The sequence below is a fragment of the Nicotiana attenuata genome, chromosome 1 (assembly GCF_001879085.1).
Source record: "Nicotiana attenuata strain UT chromosome 1, NIATTr2, whole genome shotgun sequence".
NCBI classification, from domain to species: Eukaryota; Viridiplantae; Streptophyta; class Magnoliopsida; order Solanales; family Solanaceae; genus Nicotiana; species Nicotiana attenuata.
In genome coordinates, this window is record NC_031989.1 from 6,470,489 (window position 1) to 6,497,950 (window position 27,462).

At 38.7% G+C, this 27,462-nt stretch overlaps 2 protein-coding genes across 2 annotated transcripts in view; both read left to right on the plus strand.

Moving 5' to 3' along the window:
* Nucleotides 1-21,934, plus strand: part of LOC109230163 (phospholipase A-2-activating protein) — a 31,113-nt gene extending 9,179 nt beyond the window's left edge. Inside the window, exons 7-22 of the mRNA XM_019395704.1 lie at nucleotides 10,241-10,430; nucleotides 10,879-10,940; nucleotides 11,447-11,535; nucleotides 11,981-12,053; nucleotides 12,145-12,204; nucleotides 13,210-13,356; nucleotides 13,485-13,523; nucleotides 13,622-13,659; nucleotides 14,512-14,598; nucleotides 14,938-15,103; nucleotides 16,456-16,533; nucleotides 16,900-17,036; nucleotides 17,532-17,608; nucleotides 20,451-20,520; nucleotides 20,672-20,737; nucleotides 21,349-21,934. Of these exons, the coding sequence (XP_019251249.1) occupies nucleotides 10,241-10,430; nucleotides 10,879-10,940; nucleotides 11,447-11,535; nucleotides 11,981-12,053; nucleotides 12,145-12,204; nucleotides 13,210-13,356; nucleotides 13,485-13,523; nucleotides 13,622-13,659; nucleotides 14,512-14,598; nucleotides 14,938-15,103; nucleotides 16,456-16,533; nucleotides 16,900-17,036; nucleotides 17,532-17,608; nucleotides 20,451-20,520; nucleotides 20,672-20,737; nucleotides 21,349-21,483 (1,514 nt within the window). The 3' untranslated portion in view covers nucleotides 21,484-21,934. The remainder of the gene's footprint in view (nucleotides 1-10,240; nucleotides 10,431-10,878; nucleotides 10,941-11,446; nucleotides 11,536-11,980; nucleotides 12,054-12,144; nucleotides 12,205-13,209; nucleotides 13,357-13,484; nucleotides 13,524-13,621; nucleotides 13,660-14,511; nucleotides 14,599-14,937; nucleotides 15,104-16,455; nucleotides 16,534-16,899; nucleotides 17,037-17,531; nucleotides 17,609-20,450; nucleotides 20,521-20,671; nucleotides 20,738-21,348) is intronic.
* LOC109232656 lies at nucleotides 21,534-25,346 on the plus strand. Its single transcript, XM_019398413.1, has 4 exons — nucleotides 21,534-21,596; nucleotides 21,729-21,794; nucleotides 22,838-22,937; nucleotides 24,417-25,346. The coding sequence occupies exons 1-4, from the start codon at nucleotides 21,534-21,536 to the stop codon at nucleotides 25,091-25,093; spliced, it is 906 nt and encodes a 301-aa protein (XP_019253958.1). The 3' UTR covers nucleotides 25,094-25,346.

Below are 27,462 nucleotides of genomic sequence, written 5' to 3' on the forward strand. Positions count from 1 at the left end.
TGTGCGGGTTGGCTAAGCAATGGCAGGCAAAGCCATGCAAGCAGGGGCAAAGACATGGCAAGGCAAGGCAAGGGCAATGCGGGACAAGCAATGGCAATTGATGCGGGCAGATTTGATCAAGTTGGGGGCGACTTGACATGAGCGGGTAGTTGTGGAATTGAACGTGTGCGGCTAAGTCGATGGGCGGCGAACTGTGGCAATGGCATTGGCGCGGAGCAGTGTCAAGGGCAAGGCTGGGCGCAATGCCAGCCTTGGGCACAAGGCAGCTGGTCGAAATTGGCACATGCTGTGCACAAGCAGCAGTTGAAAAACATGTGCCAAGCACATGGGGGAGCAGTTGGCGGTTACAACTCCTTCAAAGACATGCTGATCATAGCCCAAAAACATGGGGGCACGTTTTTGTACTTGTCCTAAATTATTTGCCCATCGGTTGGGGCTTGTCAACTGATTGTAGCCTTATAAATATGTGCCTAGGATGCCAAAAACGGGGCAGAACTTAGTCTAAGGCATTGTGTTAGCCAAAATTCGTCTAAGTCATTTCCTAGGGTGGGAAAAATCATTTTGGGGCAGGGAATTGGGGAATTCTTTGTCTTGGCCATAGGGTTGGCTTTTGTGTTCTTGTATTCACATTATTAATACAAGTTGGGAAGAAATTCCTGTATATCGTGTGCCTTATTTACTGTTTTTGCTGCCTATTTTCATTCTATGTTCAAAACGTCCCTAAAAATAAACTAAGTGTTGGAAAGGCTGAAATCAAGGTTGGGCTTGATTGCCGCACGGAGATGAACCTCGGGCAGAATTTGAGTGACATAAATCACCCCCGTGACACAAGCCATGGTGACAAATACTTCATCCGCGGAGGAGCAGTTGGCAAACTTGACGGAAGCAATCGCTGGCTTGACCAAATGCATGCAAAATCAAGAGGCTAGAATCGACAAGCTAACAGACAGGGTGGGAATCTTGATGGAAGAAGAATCCACCCATGCACCCGGCAAGCTCCCAGAAGTTCTAGAGAGTGACTCTCCCCTAAGACGAGCAACATATTCTAAGGCTATCCCTGTCTCATTTGAAGGAATGAATCCAATCGATCAACTGAAGCAATTCATTGAAGGAACCATTAAGAACAAATATGAAGTTGCTGCCATTACATATGCAAAGCCGTACACTGCAAGGATCGATATGTTGAAGATGCCTGCTGGATATCAACCTCCAAAGTTTCAACAGTTTGATGGTAAAGGTAACCCCAAGCAACATGTTGCTCACTTCGTGGAGACGTGCAATAATGCTGGGAATAATGCTGGGACTTATGGAGATTACCTCATCAAGCAGTTTATCTGCTGGTTAAAAGGAAATGCTTTTGGGTGGTACACGGACCTCGAGGCTGGATCTATCGATAGCTGGGATCAACTAGAGCAAGAGTTCCTCAATCGCTTTTATAGTACGAGACGTACTGTGAGTATGATAGAACTTACAAATACTCGTCAACGAAAGGGGGAACCAGTTATCGACTTTATCAATCGTTGGAGGAATGCAAGCCTTAACTGCAAACACAGGCTTAGTGAAGCTTCAGGCATAGAGATGTGCATCCAAGGCATGCATTGGGGATTGCGCTACATCTTGCAAGTTATCAAGCCTGACACATTTGAAGAACTTGCAACTCGCGCCCATGACATGGAATTGAGCATGGCCTCCGCTGGAAATGAAAGGCTGCCCATCTATGAACCTCGCAAAGGGAATGACAAGCAAGAAGTCAGGAAGTGGGGCTAGTTCGTACCCAAGTCTGAAAGCAAAGAAGCTATGAATGTTAACACGTCACCTGTGAAGTTCACGACGAAGGTGAGCAAGAAGCAGAGTATGAAATCCACTTCTTTTCAAGATAAGCCAAGTGGAAAGATGACTCTAAAAGAAATGCAGGAGAAAGAGTACCCATTCCTGGATTCTGATGTGCCAGCCATTTTCGAAGAACTCCTCGAGTTAAATCTCATTGAGCTTCCGGAGATGAAGCGACCAAATGAAGCTGGGAAAACAAATGACCCAAATTACTGCAAATATCACCGACTTGTAAGCCACCCTCTAGAGAAGTGCTTTGTCTTCAAGGACAAAGTCATGGACTTGGCTCGCGAAAAGAAGATCGTGCTTGAAGATGAGAAAGCAAGCGCAAACCAAGTCTCTATCACCTTTGGCTCATTCAGTCCGGATGAATTATGTGGTTTTAAAGAAAGTAAAGATGAAGAATTACTGGAGAGCAACAAAGCTGAAGTCAATCAACCTGATGATGATGAAGGTTGGACATTGGTGACTCGTCATAGGCACCACAAAAAGAGCCCACGAAAAGAATCAATAGAACAACCAACAAGGAAAATGATGGTGAAAAGACCAAGGAGACGAAATCCGGTTAAATATTTGATGAAAGCAAAAGTGGAGGTGCACCATCCTCAAAAGCCACGACATCCAGTGACCTTGGAGGAGTTCTTACCAAGTTGGTTCCGCACGAAGATTTCCCATGAGGGTATTGAGGCCTCTTGTTGCAATGCTGATAAAGGGGAATAAAAGAGTGATGTCCTACCGTTGGCACCATCTTTGGAAAAGCTCATCGAGTCCACTCCTCAAGAAGTTAATGCTTGTGGGAAAAAGTCACGTTCACAAATGACGATCTTCTGCTAGGTGACACTCTTCATAACCGCCCATTGTACCTGATTGGCTATATGCGTGATGAAAAGGTAAATCGAATTTTGGTTGATGGAGGATCCTCAGTGAACATTTTGCCAATTCGCACTGTGAAAGAACTTGGTATTCCCATGAACGAACTCTCAGAAAGTCGTGTGATGATCCAAGGATTCAACCAAGGGGGGCAAAGAGCCATAGGCGCGATCAGGCTAGAAATCACCATTGAAGATATGCAATCAAGTCCATGGCTACATGTGATCGATGCAAAGACTTCATACAACGTCTTGCTTTGGAGGCCTTGGATACATGAGAACAAAGTGGTTCCATCTATCTACCATCAATGTTTGAAATACTATGAGGGTGAAGTCGAGAAGAAGATAGTTGCTGATGATGAGCCATTCACCGAGGCTGAGTCCCACTTCGCCAATGCAAAGTTCTACTTGAAGAACCGCATTGTGAAGGAGATAAAAGCTGATGGTGGCATGAAAAGCAAGAATGACGAGCCCATAACTAAAAGAGCTGAGGTAACTATTGGTAAAGCCAAAGCTGTTACTGAGAAGGTACACACCAACGTGAATAAATCTTATAAAGGGGGTATTGCGTCTTATGGTAAGAAAGTAAGTCATGTGCTCCAATATGTCCCTAAAAGGAAGAAAGACGAGGGTGAATCATTTAATCTCCAAACCAAGACGCTAAAGGAGTTAACTCTTCCGGTAAAACGAATTGAGGCAGTAAAGTTGTCCTTGAAGTCGCTTGCAGGGTTTGTAGCCCAAAATCATTGGCAGAATGTGGCACTCCCTACAAAGCGAACAGATGAAGGTTTTGATCCTATCGCTTACAAGCTATTTGCAAAAGCTGGATACAATCCCAATGAGCCGTCAAAGTTAGGGAAGCTCCCATCTGAAGCTGCAACGAGGCAACCACGTGAAGGTTTGGGATACAAGCAACTATCACCCGTGCGCATCTCAATAAGAAGGGCAAGCAGCAATTATATCACTGTAGAAGATGAATCGGCAGCTTCTAACAGGCCTTCTGTCTTTGATCGACTTGGAAAATCACCTGTGAGGACCTCCGTGTTTGAAAGATTGGGTCCATTAAGGAAGGGGAACAAGTTCTGGAGAAATTTTCAAGGCATAAGAACACCCGCTTCACCCAAAATTTAGGAGATCTCTAAGGATTTCCAAAGTTTGGTTCCTTCTAGAATGAGGCGACAAACAAAACTTGTGGTTTCATGTGAAGAAGTACTGAAGGTAAAGCCATATACTATGGCTACACTAAGGAACGTGACGAGGATGAAGAAAGTGTGGGTTCTTCGTATCATGTTACTGTACAAGTTGAGAATGGCGTTCCATCTTCAATAGAGGATAATGCGGAATTGGAGGATATTTCACCGTGTTTTCACATATCCTTCAATGATGGGGACCCTCAAGAAGATGAAGATGCGAAGGATGCTCCACCTGAACTTGAAGAAGAAGTGAAAACGACAGTTGATGCCTTAAAAGAAATTAACCTTGGTACCGATGAAGAATCAAGACCCACCTACCCAAGTGCTTTACTAAAAGTTGACGAAGAGAGCACTTATATTGAGTTACTCAAGGAGTTCAGGATGTCTTCGCTTGGAGTTACAATGAGATGCCCGGATTGGACCCAAAAGTAGCAGTCCATCACCTTGCAGTCAAAAATGGTGCTCGCCCTGTTAAACAAGCTCAAAGGCGCTTTAGGCCGAACTTGGTTCCCTTGATTGAAACCGAAGTTAACAAACTCATCGAAGCTGGCTTTATTCGTGAAGTTAAATACCTAACATGGGTTTCAAGTATTGTCCCTGTAAGGAAGAAGAATGGCCAGATTCGAGTGTGCGTTGACTTTAGAGATCTGAACAATGCATGTCCGAAAGATGAATTTTCGCTTCCTATTCCGGAGCTGATGATCGATGCTACTATTGGTTACGAGGCAATGTCTTTCATGGACGGTTCGTCGGGCTATAACCAAATACGCATGGCACCAAAAGATGAAGATCTTAATGCATCCCGTACCCCAAAAGGTATTTATTGCTACAAGGTAATGCCTTTTGGCTTGAAGAACGCTGGTGCTACTTACCAAAGAGCTATGCAGAATATTTTCGACGATCTTCTCCACAAGAATGTCGAATGCTATGTTGACGACTTGGTGGTAAAATCAAGAGAGAAGGGCGACCACTTGAAGGACTTGAGGACGGTATTTGAATTGCTCCGGAGGTAGCAACTTAGAATGAATCCATTGAAATGTGCCTTTGGAGTTACTTCTGGAAAGTTCCTTGGTTTCATTGTCCGACATCGAGGGATTAAAATTGATCAAGCCAAAGTGGATGCCATTTCGAAAATGCCCGAGCCTCGGGATATCCATGAATTGAAAAGTCTGCAAGGAAAATTAGCATACCTTAGGAGATTCATCTCGAACCTAACTGGGAGGTGTCAACCATTAAGTCGCCTTATGAAGAAAGGTGTCCCTTTCAAATGGGACCAAGCATGCAGTAATGCCTTTGAGAGCATTAAATCCTACTTGATGAAGCCTCCAGTTTTAGTAGCCCCTATACCTGGAAAGCCATTGATACTATACATTGTGGCACAAGAAAGGTCCATTGGAGCACTGTTGGCCCAAGAAAATAGTGAAGGGAAAGAAAGCTCTCTTTACTACTTGAGCAGGATGATGACACCGAGCGAGCTGAATTATTCGCCAATTGAAAAGTTGTGTTTGGCTCTAGTCTTCTCAATTCAAAAGTTGAAGCACTACTTTCCAGCTCATGTTGTTCGTCTTGTTTCTAAGGCAAATCCCATCAAGTTCGTGATGTCAAAACCTGTTCTTAGTGATCGACTAGCGAGATGGTACCTCCGATTTCAACAATTCGAGATTTTGTACATCCCTCAAAAGGCTGTAAAAGGACAAGCATTGGCAGACTTCTTGGCAGATCATCCGATACGTAATGACTGGGAGCTAACTGACGAACTGCCTGATGAGGATGCAATGGTTGTTGAAGTTCAACCTCCATGGAAGATGTACTTTGATGGTGCTGCACATCGTGGAGGAGCTGGTGCTGGCGTAGTATTTGTCACTTCCCAAGGTGAAGTCTTGCCCTACTCCTTCACCTTGACACAACTCTGTTCCAACAATGTTGCTGAGTATCAACCACATTCCAAAATACTTTACTTTGAAGAACTTCCTGCGAATCTAAATCCGTTACCTTTACTTTCCAGATACTGATACATAGAATCCCATAATTAACATAAAAATACCACAAGTCTTGACCTTTTTCCAATGAAAACACAGTCTCTAACCACATACACAACCTTAAGACACCTGATTGTTACATGTAGAATCTTGAACACATTAAAACCATTCTCGAGAGTCATTTACTTCTTATTCAAATTGCAATTCACCTGATCAAACGAACATAACCACCCGTGCCTCATTAGCACTCTGACACCGCAGGATATGACCTCATCCCAATACAAACAAACATCTTCCTGCTCCATGCACCGAGCATTCTTTACCAATAACAACTTAAGACATCCTGTGATTCTCACACATCTACGAGGCACCATATAACCTTTGTCAAAATTTTGCTTCACTCGTGCCATCCTCGGCTCAAAATGGCCGTTGATATGAAGCAATTGCAATTGCAAGTCTTTGGAGACTCCCAGTTAGTGGTCAATCAGGATGGGATACTACGCTCGAAGATGCAAGGCTTGTCAATTCCATGCGAATTTTATTCATCAACCTCCTTAAGTGTTGCACCCGACTGTGGCATCCTGGCCGTTTGAAGCTTGGGGATTGGATGTTGTTGGACCACTGCCAAAGTCCTCTGGTGGGCACCTATACATCCTGGCTGCAACCGACTACTTCTCAAAATGGGCTGAAGCTGTTGCTCTTAAGGAAGTAAAGAAGGAAAATGTTGCAAATTTCATCCGAGTAAACATTATTTATCGCTTTGGCATTCCTCGTTACATAATAACGGATAATGGAAAGCCATTCAATAATAGGTTGATGAATAAGGTTTGTGATCTCTTTGGCTTCAAGCAACGTAACTCTTCGATGTACAATGCTGCTGCCAATGGTCTAGCTGAGGCATTCAACAAACCTCTTTGCAACTTGCTAAAGAAAGTAGTCTCCAAATCCAAACGAGATTGGAATGACCGTATGTATGGAAGAAGCTCTATGGGCATATAGGACGACTCACCGCACGCCAACACAAGCAACTCCTTATTCACTCGTTTATGGAGTCGAAGCCGTCTTGCCACTTGAGCGTCAAATACCTTCATTACGACTGGCTATTCAAGAAGGGATCACCGATGAAGAATATGCTCGACTTCGATTAGCAGAGTTGGAGGCTCTTGATGAGAAGAGGTTGGAAGCTCAACAGAGTCAAGCGCGATTGTCTCGCGCCTTCAATAAAAGAGTTCGCCCGAGATCCTTTCAAGTAGGAGATCAAGTCCTTGCCGTACGAAGACCCTTAATTACTTCCCATAAACCTGTAGGGAAGTTCACTTCAAAATGGGAAGGGCCATATGTTGTACAAGAAGCTTACTCAAGTGGGGCTTACAAGCTGGTTGATGCAGATGGCATGAGAATCGGCCCTATCAATGTCAAGTTTTTGAAGAAGTACTATCCTTGAAGTTGCAACGCTCCTCGACGTACGAGCCTAAACTGCAAGTCATGACGCTCGTTGATGCATGAGCCTAAACTGCACGTTGCTACACTCCTGGCCCGCATGAGTCTAAACTGTGTACGGCCAACAAAAAAAAAAAGAGTCTGCTAGGTTGAAAATCTCGAAAGAGGCGGCCTAGGCAAAAGTCAAGACCAAAATAAAAAAAAACTCATCCCTCTGAACTACGTTATGACTTGATCCTCTCCACCGAGGTACGTAGGCAGCTTAGAGTTTCATTCTAAGTTCAGTCGCATGAGTTTTAAAAAAATAAAAGTTTGGCGTCATCGGATCATTACATTAATTCTTCCAAGTGTAGAGGCATATATCTATGAGGAAAAGGAGTTGATTTGCGTTGAAGTAAGCTTCAATACCACAAAAGTTGATACATCCAAAAGTGTAGAGACAACAGGAACTAGACATTTTTCTATACAAAAGCCTAAATCATGAAGATGATCGTAAACTAGGCTTTGTTGCTGAATCGTCTAAATGCTTTTCCAAGTCTGTATGACGTCTCCGCATTTGATGCCATCCTTAATTGTTGGTTGAAGGTCCTAATCAACATGAGAGCCGCCATTTATGAACTTCAAGACTATCAACAAATCAAGTGCAATAGTTGGTGAAGGGGTGGCTCCACATCTTGCATGACACCTCGGTCTGATATCCGGACTCCTTGAGCTTCTTTGCAAGTTCTGCAAAATATAAATAAATGAAGAGATAAGATTTGTGAAGCGTGATAGATAAAGTTACTACACGCAAGAATGTAGAGTCAATTTCAAGAAGAAGAAAAAACATTCGTAGGACAAGTCAGAGAGCATAAAGCTGGAAAGCAAGCTCAACTGGCGAGGGGATCAACTTTGGAAAATTACTGCGGTCCATCTGGAAGACGTTCTACCCCAATCATTTTATATGTTGTATATTTGGATGTCCAATTTCGAACAACACAAACCGTTTAAGATTCAGGTGCTCCTACAACAAGTTATGAATTTTCTCCCGCAAGTTCTCCAAGCTGCCAAGAAAGTTCTGTCACAAAGACAATAAGGGAAGAACAACATTAGCTGCAAGCTTTGCTTCATCTGAGCATAATAAATTATATGATCAACTGGAAAACGCAAAGAAAGCAAGGCTAAGTCCATACCGCCGCAACAGAAGTTGGAACGATAGAAGACGTTTGTTCTATTAAGCGCCATGATAAGAGGCAAACCAGACCAAAACAAGTGTATGAGGACTTACATGAAGGAAGGAAAGACTCGAAGAGTTGGTGTGAATTTAATGCATCAGAATGAGTCCTTATATAGACCACCGAAGGTAGTGTTTGATTCGTTCCCAACCTGGTTTCATTGAGCTGTCACTCTTTGAGAAGAACTCAAATTTCAGGATTGAGGAGTTTATATCCTAAAATTTCTGGACAAGAAAAGTTGGGTCCTAAAAGAAGACAAATTGAAAAGGAAAAATACTGCTCTCTCTTGTTCCTAAAAGAAAAGGGAGTTTTCGTTGGCATGAGTCCTAAAATGTCTGGACAGGAAAACCGAACAAGTGGAATACCAATTGAAAGTTTTTAAAAAAAATAAAAGGGCGTGGTTTTCCATTTTCCAATTTCAAGAGGAGAACGACTTCCTATAGTATTGATGGGCTCAAGTCTGAAGTTATTGGGCTGGAATATCGCAAGGCGAATTCGAAATGCCAAATCAATTCGATCCAAATACTATATGTTGTAAATTCACAAGGTTGTATTTCCAAAATAGGAAAGGGCTTACAAGGAGTCAAGTTTGAGGTTCAGACAAAATAAAAGTTTGTCAATATTAGTACTTCAAGCCTCGCCGTTAAAGTTTGATAAGTCTACAAACCGACGCAACTTGAAGTAGGGGGCATTTGTAGACGATTGAATTTTATTTGAGTTTAAGTCCATTAAATTATTTGGACCACATGATAAATTTAAAGACGTGTCAGCCCAAAAAATGATTACGGGCTAGAATAATTGAATTTATTATTTAAATCCAATATGCGTATATGGATTTAATTAAGAGCCCGAGTTAATTGAGCTAGTTCATCTCGTCGGACTTCAAATGATAAGCCCAAAATCCATGCCACGTGTCAAATGACATGGCGCGCCAAGTCAAATCAAGGACCACTAATATCATGCCACGTGCATAAGTGATGTAGCATGCAAGTCAAATGTAAGGACCAATCAAATGTCGCCAAATATTCAAATGACATGGTTCAACCAATTATGTGCAAGCTTATCACATAGCTTTAGTGATAGGTTTGATGACTCAAGTTGGCCAATCAAACTGGAGGAAAAAGATATGTGTTTATCACAAGTTCCCTCCCCTACAACTATAAATAGGGGTCTCCATAAGGCCAAAAGGACAGAAAAAAAGATACATATTGAAGCTCTCCTTCACAGTAGTGATTCACAAGTCTTCCGCATAGCAAGAAGTCGTCGTCTCCAAGGGGTGAGCCGCAAGTTTTCCATCCTCCACGTTTGTGATCAAAGCCTAGCTCCGCATTCGTGGTCAAATCCCAACAACAAGTGGTCCATCAATTCAAGAACAAGCGAAGCTTTTGAATTGACGGTCGTGAGGAGAAGAATCAGAGGATTACATCTTTTAAACTTAAGATTGTTCAAAGATTGTAACCTGCATAAATTATTGAAATACAAATACTTTTATTTGTCGCTATATTTCTTGTCTTGATTATTATTTTCTGGAACGAAATTTTAGTTGTTACACGTACTATTGAGGATTCCATGTTGGCTGCCCTTTGTCATAGTAGCCACTGCTGTATCCTAACTGTAATTTGTTAATGTCCTTGACTACCTTTATTTTCTTACATTATGATATTTCTTATTTGATTGTCCCCCCTGATCATGGACGTGACATCACTATGTTGCAGATGGAGTTTGTGTCCAAAGCCTAGAGCATCCTGGTTGTGTTTGGGATGCCAAATTCTTAGACAACGGAGACATTGTTACCGCATGCTCTGACGGTGTTGTGCGAATTTGGACAGCCCATCAGGATAAGATTGCTGACCAGCTTGAACTAGAGTCATATGCTGCCCAACTCTCACAGTACAAGCTCAGTAGGTTCGGCATCCAGATTCTTCTAATTACTCTTTCTCTGCCATAACTTTCTGGATTCTGATTAGTCTTTGCAATATCCCTTTTGGCCAGCATTAACTTTTATGTGATTATTAGTGTAAGATAAAATACTTCGCCGTGCTGTACTCGCTCATGATAATCACGTTGTATCAAGTCTACAGTTGCAAAATCTGTTCGAGTGTCCTCTTTATGTTTTTGTTTTCTCCTTTGTCTTTTTTTTTTTGTGTCGTAAAAGTGCTTGCTATCTTAGGAAATTCTAGAATTTCAGGTCTGGTGTGTACATGAAGTTTGCCGAAACTAAACCTCTTTCTAGCTGTTCTCTTTCTCTTACATGTTGCTCTTGAATCAAAAGATGCTTCAAGGATTGTTGGTATTTATTTATCTAATGATATATTGGTTGGTCTGATTCAAGTTTTATGTCATTTCATCTCAGGAAAAAAGTTGGAGGGTTGAAGTTGGAAGAGCTTCCTGGGCTAGAGGCCTTACAGACTCCAGGTTTGATTATTATGATAAAGCCTAATACATACTGCTATTGTCTTAATTATTAATGGTTTGAGTTGGCTCATCGTTTTTCATTAAGTTGTCTCTCCAATTTACTGTTGGATCAATCAAAGAAAGGTGTCTGTAATTTGATAAGTTGGATATGTGACCTATCAAAATTAGAAAAGAAGAAAAAAGGTAGTTGCTTATTCATTTGTATTCGCTTTTTCCAATATTGGAAACATAAAACCTGCCTGTAGGAACAGAAGGGTAATAGGAAAAATAATATCTGGCACTGCCTGAAGCCTTTCTCCTTGTGCCGAGGGTCTTTCGGAAACAGCCTCTCTACCCTCCGGGGCAGGGGTAAGGTCTGCATACACACTACCCTCCCTAGACCCCCACGTGGGATTATACTGGGTTGTTGTTGTTGTTGACTGCCTGAAGCCTTTGTTATTGGAGGTGAATATTGAATCGAAGTTCTCTCCTCTATCTAATGGTTTGCTTCTTGATGTGTTGAGAAGGTACTAGTGATGGCCAGACTAAAGTTGTCCGTGAAGGGGACAATGGAGTGGCATATGCATGGAATATGATGGAACAGAAGTGGGATAAAGTAATAATTAGATTTATGTTTATATTCTGCTTTCACTGCTATATTCTCCAATTTGATCATATTCATTCCTAGACTTCTGGGCTTTTTGAGTTTTTTGTTTTTGTTTTGGGGGCACCCGTGAAGGTGCTTGGGGGGGGGGGGGGAACCCTCTGCTGTGTTTATTTGATAGTTTCTTGTGCTCAATAGCTAAAACTATTGTTATGAATAGGCATGCCCATCCTATAGCTAATTTGTATTAGCTTATGTCACTGCTCTTGCGTTTTACACGGCCTGCACTTATTGTGATGTGTGTTCTTCTGTTTAGTCATAATTGCACTTGAGTAGCTTCTGTTACTAGGCTGTCTACAGACTTGACGCTTTTGTCATATGCCTGCTTTGTTTTCTCATTGATCTGAAATCATGTCATTAAGGTGTCTGTTTCTTATGCTGTTTGTTATCAATTTAGATTGGTGAAGTGGTTGATGGGCCTGATGATGGCATGACACGTCCTGTTCATGATGGAATCCAATATGATTATGGTTGGCACCGCTTATTCTGCTCTACCCTTTTCTCGCTGGTCTTTTCGCGCTTTTACTTCCAGTCACCATTTAATTTATTTTGTGCACCCAGTGTTTGATGTTGATATTGGAGATGGTGAACCTGTTCGCAAATTGCCCTACAATCGCTCAGGTATTTTAGTTTTTGCTTACTGTTCCGAGTTATTGAAGGAGAATGTATCTGTAGTATCTGGAATAATGCTCTGTTTTTTGTCAGCATGGTGTTGGGAACTCTTAATGCTTGGCCACATCTTACTTTGACTTTTCTAAGATTAAGCATCCATGATTATGCTTGACTATCTTCTGTATCTCTCATGCAGCAAAATGGTCCAAGAGATGCACTTATGCTTTGTTTGCTGTCCCTTCATTTGTTGAGTTTGCATATGTTTTAGCTGGTTTATATGGGTACCTATATTGTATTAACGGGTCCTTGAATAGATATGGGACTTTTCTGTTTTTTTGTGGGTGGGTGGGTGGGTGGGGGGTTACATTTGCTAGTAGGAGGTGGCTAGGTTTTGATGACATCTTATCCAGTTGGGGAATGTTTTTGTGATTTGTCATTATTGCCTTCTTATCATTATACTCATGTGGTTTGCTTAATTATAATCGAAAATTAAAAATCCATATTTACGTGAATTTTCCCAATTGAAATAATTTTGGCATGAAAACTTCGATGGCATGATTTAGGTTTTCATTTTTATGTTATTGAATTTAAAATTATCAGAACTCTTTAGTTACATTAATTGCTGGAGGAAAGATAAGTTTAAGCAGTATTTTGTGGATGGTTTATAAGTAGGTCCTATCACTTACATATAGGTTTAAATTACATTTTAAAGTGAAGTTGGTACTAAGGAAGCAAGTCGAGAGGAGATCAAACTTGAAAGCTTGGGAAATATTCCCTGGAAAGGACGTATATGTTTTTCTAATTCTGTTTGACTTTTTAGGGTTGTTGCACTTGTTCCTGCATGCCTTTTACATGGATTTTATGTTTTGAAGTTTATGATATGCACAATCTCGACTTATAAATATTTTTTTTCTGCTATCATTCGCTATCTAATTTCTTTTTTGGGCATCGCTTATCTTTCTAAGGAAGTCCTTCTTGATCTGGTATCCAAACATTCTTTTGACTAATTGACAGATAATCCATATGACGTTGCTGACAAGTGGCTACTCAAAGAGAATCTGCCTCTTTCATTCCGTGAACAAATTGTGGAGTTCATTCTTCAAAATACTGGTCAGAGACAGTTTACTCCAGATCCATCATTCCGTGACCCCTACACTGGCAGTAAGAAATATTTATTTGGTTATGGAATAATACTTCACTTTTTGATATCTCTGCTGCCTCCACTTTGTTCCTCTGTTTTCATGGTACAAAAACATGTCTCATATATGTTCCTATTTTCTTGCTTGCAGATAGCGCTTATACACCTGGTCAACCTTCAAAGCCAGTTGGTAAGTTTGAAGTATTTCTAAAATGCCTTGTTTCATTGGCCATTTTTGCCGTCATTATACAATCAACTTACATTTTGTCACTATTACTTGCATAACAGCTACTGCAGCAAAACCTACTTTCAAGCATATTCCCAAGGTACTGAATTCAATTCTACAGCCAGTGAATGACCTCCTTGTTCTGCATATTAATGTATATCCAGTCATATAACTGTAGGCATAGCTGCAGCCAAGTATGTTAAAGATGAACATTTTAGAGTTTGTTTGTTCAGTGTCATCACTGGTTTTTAGTGCAGCACATATAAGTTGCTGAAATGTTAAATATATCAAGAGGATTTTTAGTATAGTGTCAATTTGGCACTTCAAAAAAATGAGCTCTTTTGGCTTCTATTCATCAATAGCTTTGCATTATTGTAGATGTTTCATGATAGGAAATAGCAAATAGGTTTATTTGACTCGCTTTAGCATTCAGTAATCGCATAAGTAAAAGTGCAATTCAGTTTGGCTTGTGATCAGGATTGCATAGTCAGTCCAAGTATACAATAAAAGGTAATTACGGATTATGGTGATGTAAACTTAATGAAACTTATGTACATATTACTCCATCTATCTGGATGAATTTGATGGTATGATGAACATATGGAATGGTTTTCCCCCCTATTCTGCTTGTCTGGTTCTCTCAATCTTAATGTGGAGAAATGAACTGTGTCCAAATATATGAAGCAACCATCATATTTGGCTATTTGATAGTATTACATCTCTGAAAAGAGACCAACCACCTCTATCCAAAAAATGAATAAATGAAGCCAACCACACCATTAAGTCCACTGTTATGCATGCAAAACTATGAAAAATAGAGCTTGCTTATTGCGAAGTATTGAACAGATGAAAGAGCATTTTGCTGCTTTAAAGCAGAAGATATTTTGGTTTTATTCTACTGATACCATAATTTTGTAGTACTTCAACTAACAGGCTTTCATTTTCTTGCCAGAAAGGAATGCTTGTCTTTGATGCAGCACAATTTGACGGTATCCTCAAGAAAATTTCGGAGTTCAATAGTACTTTACTATCTGGCTCGGTAAGTTCTGTATTTGTAATCGATATAAATTTTTCTTGTCCTGCCAATCACAAGATGTATATAATTTTATAACGACTATTCCACCTTGGTATGTATATAACTAACATTATAAAAACGATAAAAAACTAACATTTTAAAATGACTGCTCGTCTTCTTGCAATTGAGTGATTAAGTAGTCAATTTGCTTTGTCTGGAAAAATAGTGTCCAAGTCTTTATGATCACTGAAATGGAATATATCTATATGTTGTCATGTTCAAAATCTGAAATTTGAGAAAGGTCTATTTTCCTTTTTGTGCCTTGTCTCATTACTAACACTTGTTCAATAAATTATGCTGAAGGAGCAAAAACATATGGCTTTGACTGAGGCTTATATGTCCAGACTGGCTTCTATCCTTAATGTTTTGAAGGACACATCACACTATCATAGCACTAAACTTTCAGATGATGATGTTGCAATGGTGCTGAAGTTGCTAAATACTTGGCCGTTGACGATGTTATTTCCAGGTGCTTCTGAGATATACTATTTAAATTAGAAGCAAAGAAGTGTAGGCATTGAGTAATGACAGTGAATGCTATGTGTTAGTAGGAATTGATTATCAATTTCAAGGCCTATTTGGTTTGGATCTCTTAACGTGTTTTAATTTGAATTCCCTGGTTTGATAATATATTCAAAATGAGGATTAGTGTTTAATTTTTGTAAGTACGTCATGTGCTAGTGATTAGTGGTGGCAAAATGGTTAAAAGAAAACAGTTAATAACCCATATTATCCACTAAAAAATGGGTTGGATAATGAACTTTTTAAAAACGGGTCAAATATGGATAAGAATTATATTATCCATTTTGCAAAATGGATAACCAATGGATAACTAATGCGTTTAACTTTTGCATTTGTAAAACCTCAAATTGGGAGTTCCTCAAGTTTGGGAGACTAGGAATTCTCCCAAAAGTGATCATATTCAAGAAGCCATGGATAATATGGTTACCATTGTTATCCGGCGGGTAACCCGTTTTTTAGCCGTATTAAATATGGTCGGGTCGGATAATTGATCCGTTTTTTCATTATCTGTTTTGACCCGTCCCATATCTGGTCCGACTCGCCCGTTTGTCACCCCTACTAGTGATATAGCCACAGTTTAATTATCCTTATTTGTATTCACTCAATTATTTAATAATCACTTATTCAACTAGGGAACATCATTTCCTTAATTTAGACGAAACAGGCTGTCAGTGCAGCTAATTTTTCGGAAAAACCAGTTTTGTTGTCGGTTCGTGTGTTTTTGGCGTAATTTATCCATTAAAGGAGGTGTAGAGCCAAAACTATGCAATTTCAGGTGGTTGTCAAATAACCTAAGAAAAAGTGTATGCTTCGGCTGACTCTCTCTTCCTTATATTTCAGCTTCTCTATCTCTTTTTTTATAGTTCGCTCCCCGCATCCTTTTTTAAACAGGACATGCTCAGATTTCATCTCTACCTGTGGAAAAGATTAGCTTAGTTCATAAGCAAAAACCATTTGGATTTGGATTATTTTTATTTGATTTTTCTTGTGTGCTCAAAGTTTTCCTAATTTACTAAAATTTGTGTTTATTGAAACCGTTTCAATTCTTCCATCTTTGATCATAGAAATGGAAGTTGTTGAGAAGAAGTAACTCAAAAGAGATTGCATAATTTTCCTTGTAGCTATATATTGGATATTAGAGGTGTTCCTGTAAAGTGGTTGATGCCATGCTAGTCCTTTGCTATGAAAGAAACACATACATGGTTGTGCTTATGCAAATCCAACTTGATTATTCTTAAAGATTTGTCTTAATTCTCTTATTGTTCTGATATTTGTTCATCGTATCATCTTCCATGGCAGTAATTGATATTTTGAGAATGATTATGCTGCACGCTGATGGTGCTGCTGTACTTTTCAAGCATGTCAGCAATCCCAATGGTATTGAATTTGCAATCTCTTTATGACTGCAGTGCTTGTTCTTTATGTGGAAGTGTATTTATGAACCACTTCAACAAAAGGTTTTGTGCAAGTGTTTCATAGTTGTAATTGGTAATTGTTCCCTTCCTGTACAATATGAGTGCACTCAAAATCTAGTTACTGTCGCTGTGAGTGAGTTTGGTGGTGAATGCCATTGTTCGCTGCTGGCCTAACATGCAAAAGGGGGTGGGGGTGAATCTTGAATTTCCCTTGTTAATTCAGCCAGTTGAAATACCAAATCTTCTAAATACTTTTTGAATGGCGATGATTACCAATTATTCTATCATGTGGGTTTCACAGTGACTCTAGTTTTCTAATTCTACCTAGATGTGCTTATGGAGTTGATCAAGAAGGTCACTACTAGTCCTCCACTTCCTGCAAATCTTCTGACAAGTGTTCGGGCTTTGACTAACCTCTTCAAGAATGGATCCTATCATGATTGGTTGTTAAAGCATCGCGGGGAGGTTAGTGATTGTTCCATGTTGAATGCTATGGTGGCATACTTGCTAGGAGTTCTCCTTTTAGAAGTTAAATTTGTTCAGTAGTTTATTATTATTATTATTTTTGAGAATGTTTCCCCTTGATCCTTGTGTTTTTGTGCGGTGGTTGTTGGTTAATGCTTATTGGATTGATGAATACCTGCTTAGATGTCTTTTATTGCTTCCTACCAATCGAAAAGAAAAAAAAATTGTTGCTTCATGGTTGATGTAGATCCTCCAGAATTTCATGCGTCCATGCTGAATAGATCTCTGCTGCTCAATTTGAAAACTTGATTGTTAGCATCCTTATTTTCTTCTGGTGAAATTGGATATTAGTGCTATAAGCATTCTCTGAAGATGTGCATACACTTGTTCATTTCCGTTACTTTTTTTGGTTTTTATGCATTTTTAGGGGCCTTTATGTGACTTGTACAGATTAACAGTGGTTTATGTGTTGTTTTTCTTTTCCTGTCTTCGTAGGTTCTGGATGCCTTTTCCACTTGTTACTTATCTTCCAATAAGAATGTGCAGTTAGCTTATTCGACATTGATACTCAAGTAAGTAGTTGGATAAACGTCTGTCTGGATGACTTTCCATTGCATGGTTAATCTGTCTGCTTCATGATATTCATGTTCTCCGTTGCATCAATTCATATTTATTGTGGTAGGGTAGTGTTACCCTTAAAGCATCCAAAGTCTAGCCCTTTAAATTGAACTAATGGAAATCTTGTTCTTTTGACTTTTTTGTGCATTTAACTCAACAGAACTGCCTCTTTATTTTTGTTTGCTCTCTTGTAGCTATATCATAAGTTGTTTCGCCTCTTCCGGTAGACCCATAGAAGTGTAATCAGGTCTAATTAGGTAGTAATTTTGGCGAGAAAATGGAGTATAGTCTGTGAATTCATCCTTCTAAAAGGTAGAACATGAACAGAAATTTTTATCGTGTTTAGGCTTCTGGGGGATGTACTGATTATAAACTAATCGATTTGCTTTTTTTCTTTTCTGGCTAATTCACTCGTGCTAGCTGATGTTGTGTGATGCTTTTGATTTCATATGCATTGGAGCAGAAGCTTCGATAGACAACGTCTCTTTCCATTAGAACCGGGATATTGAAAATTCTTTGTATTAAACTAAAAGCACCTTTTGGCCTCTCCCCTTGCCTCTCTACTTTGAACATCTCTATTTTAGCCTTTTCTGTTCCAAGTATTCAATTCCCTTAACTCCAACGGACAATGCTAATCGTACCGCTATAAAACAATCCATAGGAAGCGGAGCAACCTCTACGTATTGCCCATTCGCCATCCTTGGTGAGTCCGGTTTTCAGTTCTACGTTATTGTTAGATCCAGCGAAATCATTGGTGTTGACTGGATTGATTGCCAAAAGATTGATGTTTCACTCCCTATTTTTAAAACAGTTGACAACCTAATTTTTTGTTCATTCAAGAATAATGTTCCTAGTTCTAGAAGGATAAATTTTTGTATGATATTCAACATATTATTTTTACATAAGACCCTCATTTCCTGTTTTCCTGTTATCAACATAACCTTTATCCTTACATTATGTTTAAGAAAGCAAAAAAGTTTAACATGTGATCCATATTAGATCTATTTTATATGGAACTCATTACTTTTTAATTTGTTTTGGAAAGTATCACAGCTTTCTATATTTGGAAACTATTTAACTTTTAACTTCCCATTTTACCCTTAATGACATGGTCTTATAGCCATAGAAATTCCGTAGCATGTCTATGACTACAAGTTCTAAAGGTACTTTTGGTATCTGCCAAAGTCTTTTTTTCTTCAATTTCGTACCCAGTCAAACGCTGCCATATAAAATGAACCGGAGCGGGTACATATCTATTGGGACAAAGCAAACAAAACTATTTAGTAGTAATGACCTGAGTGGGCACCCAAGGGTGGGCCTAATGGTCATTGAAGTCGGGGAGAGCTATGAGGTCTTTGGTTCAAATCGTGTCCTGGTGGGAGGTAGCTGGTACCAGGGTTGTAAAAAGCGAGCGCTTCCTCGCTTAAAGTGAGAAGCGAAGCGAGGCGAGGTATCTGGCGCTTCTGTTAGCTGAAGCGTAGTCAGATTTACAAAAGCGCTCGCTTCCCCTGAAAAAGCGAGAAGCGATGAAGCGAGCGTTCCTCTTTATAACTGGGTTTGCCAACATATTTAATTAAAAAAACTATCTTTTTTTGAAACACTATCGAGCAGTAACAACAGAGAAAGAAAGAGGCGAACTAGGGTTGAAGTTTTCTATCCTTTTCAACTTCAAGATCATCAAGTTTGGTCCCATGTATATGATTTCTTCTTCCTCCTCCTTTTTTTTCTTTTTCTTTCACTGTTTCAGTGTCCAAATATCAGCGAAATGCTGATGAATTTTTTTTCCCCTTCAGTTCTTCTTTCTCATTCTTCTCCTCTTCTTCTTCTTCTTCTTCATTTTCTTGCACTGTTTCAGTGATAAAAGATTGAAATGCTGCCCATCTTTTCGTTTCGGTTATACTGCCTTCTTCGTATATTATGCCGTATTTATTTTTAATATTTTTTTTTAAAATTCCGCTTCACTTCAAAAAAGCGAGCGCTTCGCTCTCGCTTCTCGCTTTAAGCGAAAAGGGGCTCGTCGCTTTTCCTCGCTTCACGCTCTTCACAACACTGGCAGGTACCCTATGGAATTTGTCGAGGCCGCGCAACCACCATCATAAATTAAAAGAAGTGCACTGAGTGGTTGTCCAAAGGTTTCAGAAATAGAAATATGTGTGTACTACCTTTTCAAGAAGTTAATGATCTAGGCCTTCATGTCAGTCCTGACCAAATTCTTCGACTTGAATTTTCAATTAGAAGCTTTCTTGGGAAAATCCCAATGTAAAACATTTGTGGAGCCATTTTCATCAATAGAGAGAGAAAGCCATGCCATTAGAGGTATGTAGCTTCTAATGCTTAGGAACTGAACACACTATCTTCCTAAAGGTGGAGGGTAAAACATTAATCTAATGAAAACAAAAATGGAATAGGAGGCATGGTGAATAGATTCATGTCCTAGTTAAAAGTATTTATGACAATCTGAATGTTAGTGGAAGTAAATGACTACAGACAGATGCAGGCCATGATTGTGAATGGATAAATTTATTATTTGCAATAGTTCCCGATCTCTTTTCTGAGCATTTAGTTTCAACTTAATCAAGCTAAGACAAGTGGTTATACATTTGCTCAATGCATTTTGGTTAACCTATTTGCAAAATATTTTACCGCTTTTAATGCTAGGTAAATCAGATGATGATGACAAAAGTAAAAGTTCTTTTTGTACATGAATCTATTTCTGCCCTTATTTCTGATATTATCCAGTTTCAACTATTTCCTTTCACGTTATTGTTCTTACCCAGTGATTGATTGAGTTTACAGCTATGCTGTTCTATTGATTGAAAAGAAGGATGAGGAAGGGCAGTCTCAAGTTCTTTCGGCTGCGCTTGAGGTATTTACCATTTAGTGATTATTCTGACTCTGGAACCTCGACCTTCCCTTCCCAATTGTCTCCACCTTCCCCTTCCCGTGTCTTTCACTTCTACTTCTGTGAAACAAAGTATTAATGGACTTTTGGTCGGAAATACCTTTTCTACCTGAAGATTGCAGAAGAGGAAAGTGTTGAAGCCGATGCAAAATTTCGGGCTTTGGTTGCCATAGGATCACTGGTATGTTTGGTACTCTCATAGCTCTGTTCTTGAATTCTAAGTAGGAAGTATGCCTCAAACCTATCGATTTCTAAGCTCTCAAGTAAAGGGGTACCTAAAATTCGTTTGTTTTACTTCTGTTTTTAATTCATAATATCTAAACTGTTGGCTGTTGAGATTTTGTTCTTGCATGTTTGGAACTCCATTACTTAAAAAAAAGTATTGAAGGATTCAGGCATGAACCTGTTAACTACAAAATACTGAACAGCGGCAGTTGCTATGCTGTGCCCATGATGATTTCACTTTAAAGTTGGCATTTCCTTGTCGATTTCATCTCTCATCTCTGTTAAATTGATTGCACAAAACATGGAGAATAGATCCTGTAAATGATTCCAATCTCAATGCTGCCTTGCTAATCTCAAATCCCAGAACTGATAAACATGTTAGTCCCTACTGGACTCATCAATCTTACTCTTGGAGTTTCATCATTTCTTCTATAGCTTTATTGCATCACAGAGAATCTTTTTAGCGATGTCTCTTCCTTTATAATGGTATCCTGCTCCTTATTTTATCAGTACGTGTTGTTGTAAGTTGGAAATCCTAGTAAATTTTTGTTTTTGTTTCATTAATAGATGCTTGAGGGTGTCGTAAAAAGAATTGCAATGGACTTTGACGTTGCAAATATTGCAAAAGCAGCAAAGGCATCTAAAGACGCAAAAATATCTGAAGTTGGAGCAGACATTGAGCTGATAACAAAGCAGAGTTGAGCTTAATTTAGCCCAGATCGCGGTTTATCACATTTTTTGCCCGAGCGAAGATGCACGAAAGAGAACTACGCTATGATTCTTTACCGCTTTGGCCGACAAGAAGGATGCGGATAGTCTGCGGTAGCTAGTATGTTTGTTGCTGTAGGAGGATACCTTATCTGCTTCCATTTTATATGTGAGTCAATGTCATAATGTCGTTCTGGAGATTAGACCTTTTCTTTTTGTTTGTTTTTGGTTGATAACAGCGGTCACACAGTTATAGCAAGGGAAAAGAAAAAAGGGTAGACGTGATGAGAGAGCAAGTTGAACATGTAAAAGCAGTCAAAAATGGTAATGGAATCTAAACCAGCGTTTCCTTGACCTTGCTTCGTTTACAAAAAGAAAATAAACATATGGCCCTTTGTTTTACTTTATATTTTGTTTTCAAAAATTTGGAGAAAGAAGTTTGGCTGATGGAGAAAATTTTAGTTCTCTAAGTTTCTGTTTTACAATTTGTTTGAGGAAGGATAAAAAATGATTTCAGTTGAAGCATTATTATAGGTTTGGGTATATGGTCCTATTATTTTTTGGTGGTCCTTTTTACAGAATCCTAGTTAAGGAAATAGACTTGGTACGAATCGCCATCAATTCCTATGATATATCTAATGGATTGGATAGATTGGTTTTTTTTTTTCTTTTGAGTTCCAAAATTTGTACAGATTTATAGTGGATATCTTTATTTCTTACCATGCAACTAATTAGAAGGTTCTTCCCACTAATTACGGTCCCTCACTCTAAAAAAGATGGACAATCGCTGGCTACCAAACAATCTTTGAATTGTTTCTCGATAAAATCAATATTTATATAACTAATAAATTGAGCTACAATGTTGACGAGACTATTGAGAAAAAATTGTCGGGCTAAATTCCAAATCCAAAAAAGAAAAAGAAAAAAAGGAAAGGTTGTTGGTCGAGTTAGTTATAATTTGAGAGTGACCTGACGACACTTCTCCACGTGGCTTTACATGTACATTAATCTTTCTGAAAATAATAAATATTCATTCAATAGTCAAGTTAAAAACTATCCGAGCAAGAGAGCCAGCTGCTTTAATTAATTATTAATGATACTAATCCAAGTAAAATCCCTGGTTTGAATGAAATTGACAGTTTAAGACTTCCAAATAGCGCGTTGGATGACTGTTGGTTCGAGGTAGTCCAATTTTTTCTTTAACATAGTAATTAACGTTGACTAATATGCATATTAGTAGACTGACTAGTAGGAGTAGTAAATAATTAGGTACCTACCGACACTACAGCTGTGAGTCTGTGACTAAGAGAGAAAAAACCCTTTTGGGTATGCAAGTGTAAAGTTTTAGCCAAACCCATTCTTGATTTCCATCATCTTCTTTTTTTCATTTGGTGTCATTCATTTTCCTTTCTCAGCTTCTTTCAAGATTCCTCGTCTTCTAATTCTAGGTGGGTACTCCTTTCTTTTTAGCTTACTCTGTTACATATTGTTATTTTGTGTGATTGGATCTGTTTCGCTTCTTCTTCTGGAAAAACTTGTAACTTTAAGTAAGTTTTGAGAAGATAAATTAAGGGAAAATGAATTAAATGAAGTGGGTATATGTTTGTATTGAGATCCTAGGATTAAATTTTGGTGGGTTTAAGTTCCACTGTGCTAGGATCTTGTTCTGGAATATTGCTTGAAATAAAGGTGTCTAATTTTATCTTGTGGGTAGATTTCGTTTGTGAATATTTGATTTTATCATATTTTGGGTTGCTATGGATATATCATGGCTTTCTATTGGTATAAGTTTCAGATGCATATGTTGATAATGAGTGCATAAGTTCAACGGAATTAAGTAGTCAACATTATGGTCTAAGTTGATTATGAATCATTTGGTAGTTTAAAGGGCATTGCACCTAAGAAGGGAAATCATGTGAGTTTGCACTTCAAGGAAAAAAATCTCTCTTTTTTGGACAAGCAATGTTTCATGGCAAAAATAGCTTATAAATGGCAGACTGGTGGCACTAAACTTAGGCAGGTTCGGGGAAGGGCGAGGCTACATTGGATATATTGTACGCATTCTTACTTTTCATTTCTGCAAGAGGCTAAGGGAACCATTGAGTTTGCAGTTCATGGAAAAAATCTATCTTTTTTTGATAAGCAATGCTTCATGACAAAAATAGCTTATAAAGGGCAGGCCGGTGCACTAAGCTTAGCCGGGCTCGTGGAAGAGCGAGGCTACATTGAATCTATTATATGCATTCTTACCTTTCATTTCCGCAAGAGGTTATTTCCACGGCCTGAACTTATGACCTCAATCCTCACACGACGACAACTCTTATTATGGCGCCAAAGACTACCCCAGCTTATACTGAACTAAAATACCACTGTGCCTTTCCTAACAAACTAATGTCAAGAAAACACCTTCACTTATATGCGGGAATGAGTGTCCTTCGAAGTTACTTTTTACTTAAATTTATGCACGAAACATTTTCATTTCCTTCCAACTTGGTTCCTAGTCTATGAAGCGTGAAAGTTCAGGAGGAAGATTGACGAAGCTGAGGGTAATAAGTTATTTACATTATTTGATGTTTAGGTCTTGGAAAGTAATAATACAGTATGGAAATTTTGTCCATATTAGCTTCTTCAATACCCCAAGCTGAATCATCTAACAACTTCTGATAAAAAACATTTAGGCCTTTGGCGAGTAGCATTACGTACTATTATTATTTGATTTTCATTTCCCTTTTTCTCCAGAAGGCCATTTATGTTATTTTTCATGGTTCCCTGTGTGAATGGACACAAAAATTGTTATCTTTATTTGCTCTATGTTTGGTTCACATTTTCTGATCCCATTGTATATACTCTTTCTTTCTTGTTATTCCATTCCATGATGTCACTACGTTAATAGAAGTCGGGCCTCCTGTTATCATTTGCTTTTGCAGGCTTTCAATTCTGGACAGGTGAATCAATGGATGCTTTGCGTTCAGCAGATATGAATTCTGACCCTGGTGATTTTGAATGCAATATCTGCTTTGAGTTAGCTCAAGATCCTATAGTCACTCTTTGTGGCCACCTTTATTGTTGGCCATGTCTTTACGAATGGTTGCAAGTTCATTCACATTCCCACGAGTGCCCAGTATGTAAGGCTCTCGTAGAAGAGCACAAGTTGGTTCCGATATATGGACGAGGCAAATCAAGTTCTGACCCAAGATCTCGGTTAGTACCTGGGATCAATATACCTAAGCGTCCAATGGGACAGAGACCTCAAACTGCTCCAGTTGTAGATATGGACTATCTCCGACATGATGAATTGGATCCCATAGGGGGGTTCAGGCCCATGCCCATGCCCATGCCCATGCCAAGTGCAAGGTTTGGAAACTCGATGTTATCTGATCTTTTTGGAGCTATTCCAGCTTTTTTTAACCTTCATGTACATGGATTTCATGATGCCACTGTTTATGGGGCCACTACAGGAGTCCCTTACCTCTTTTCCGGTTCATTTCACGGGGGTTATGCTCATGGTTTCCATTACTCTAACCACCTAGATGGAACAAAATTCTTTATGAAGATGCTTTTCTTGATCATCGGTTTCCTCTTAATCATTTCCCTAATTTCATAAGGCCTGAAGTGTTATAGATTAACGATGTGTAATTGTTAATCATACAAGTGTATGTATCCTAGTGTGCTAGACCTACATATGTGTAGTAAACCAGGTGCAACTCTCCTGCACATTGTTATTAGTTAGGATTAGGTATGTACTTAGCACCAGAATCTTGACCAAGTTTTTCTCTTAATAAAAAGCTGGTGGAGCTTCTTCTTCTTCTTCAAATTGTTCTGTAACTATTTAACAAGAGGGTGATGTTTGGGCCTGATATTTGAGTGAATTCTTGATTCATATCCATGGTCGTTTCTCTTCTATCCTTTTGTGAAGAATTAATCCAAATATCCGCCCACCCACCATCTTAACCTAAAAATAGCTGGTGGAGGTATGATATATGCATAATTTATATATATATATATATATATATATATATATATATATATATATATATATATATATATATATATATATATATATTGTGTATAATTATGTATAATCTATGTATATGGCTAGAAAAGTAAAAAATGAATATGGCTGGCTATTTATGTAAAGATCCCAAATGCAGATTATTTGCATCGTCTGGCCTTTTAAGGCTGCTCTTTAGATTCTGTCACGGTCGGCCAAATGTTGGCTAGTTTTGCCGTTAAAACAGCCAGATGAAGTATCTTTTTTTTTTGTGTAGACAAAATTAACGCGCGCACTGGATTAGCAAGGGACAGAATTAAATAGTGATCTCAAAAGGGCCATTTGTGCAAATGCCCCAGTAAATGCTAAGGCTTATGGTAGGGGTGGCAAGCGGATGGGTCGGGTTGGATATGGGCGAGTTGAATACAGGTAATGCATCCGACACGATTCATATTTAATACGGATAAAAAATGGGTTAACCGACGGATAATATGGATATCCATATTATCCATGGCTTCTTCAATATGATCACTGTTGGGAGAATTTCTAATCTTTCAAACTTGAGTAACCTCCACTTTGAGTTTTTGCAAATATAAAAGTTAAACTCATAGGTTATCCATTGGTTAAGTGGATAAATGGATCTTATCCATATTTGACCTATTTTTAAAAAGTTTATTATTCAACCTATTTTTAGTGGACAATAATCAATGGATAACTGTCTTTTTATCCATTTTGGCTCTGCTAGGCCTTCTGGTTTTGACTATTTGTTTATTCTTTCTGCTACTCTCTTATAATCTCTTGTTTAATAAGAAGAAGAATGATTTGTGTCGAAGCAACTTTCTAATCTAAGACACGACATTATTTTTTTATATAATTATTATTACTTACGAATACTAATTAATGAAAGATAATTAGGATATATCCCACACGTAAAGCAATACTTGAGAATTGTTGGAGTGTATGGGATATATTCCTTGTACGTAAAGTTAAAGGAGATCCTTATTCTTGCTGTTTTCATGGCTCACTTTCTAAGGTTAGAATCTCCATTTTTCTACACTTTGCATAATAGGGGAAATTGAAATTTCAGCATTAAAGCAAGCAACAACTAATGTTTGAAGCAGACGCGTGTTGTTTTTTGTGTCCTAACGTAAGTAGTTAAGATAGGGGCAAATGTAAATTAAAATATGAAGTTTCCCCCTTATTGGGAAGTAAGGAAAGTGGTTGAAAATGTTTTGATTCCTTAAGAAATGAAACTTTAGATGAAAGGAGTGTAGAAATTAGTTAAGTGTGTAGTCCAATGGAAGTCTTACGAAGTCGAAAGCACATGATGTAATGGGAGATAGTGTGTAGTATAATGCAAGTTGTTAGGCTTAAGAAAGCACGTCATGCATGGTTGTCAATGCCTTGCGCCATTGTTGTACAACAGTATAATACACTACATTGTATAGGATTGGACGACAAACAACAAGTATTTTTCAATAACTATCTGATATATCAGTGTAGATCGACTCAATAGTGAAGCTAGGAATTTTTCCAAGGGTTTTCAAATTTGAAGAAGTGAAAAAAATTCCCGATAAAGGGTGTTCAATATGTGTTATATACCTCTAAACCGTAATATTTTACCATACACACAGTGTAATTTTTCAATGAAGGGTGGTCAATTGACCACTTTTATGACCGCGTTGCTTTGCCCCTGCATGGACCCGACGAATTAAGGTTTGCTCCCTGGAGGATCCATTAAACGGGAAGTGGTCCGTATCGATATAATGGCTTTCCAGTTCTCAGGGCACGAACTAAAAATATCTAATTAAGGGCGGAGGGATCTCATCTATCTCATTAATACCCTTCGTGGTGACAAACAAAAAATATAGTGGGGGTATTATAGTTCCTTTTTTCTTTTTCTTTTTCGTTTGCTTTGGTAAGGAAAAAAAATGAAGAATTGGTTGAAAGGAAGAGTTATTGTGTTATGTTTTTAAGTCTGT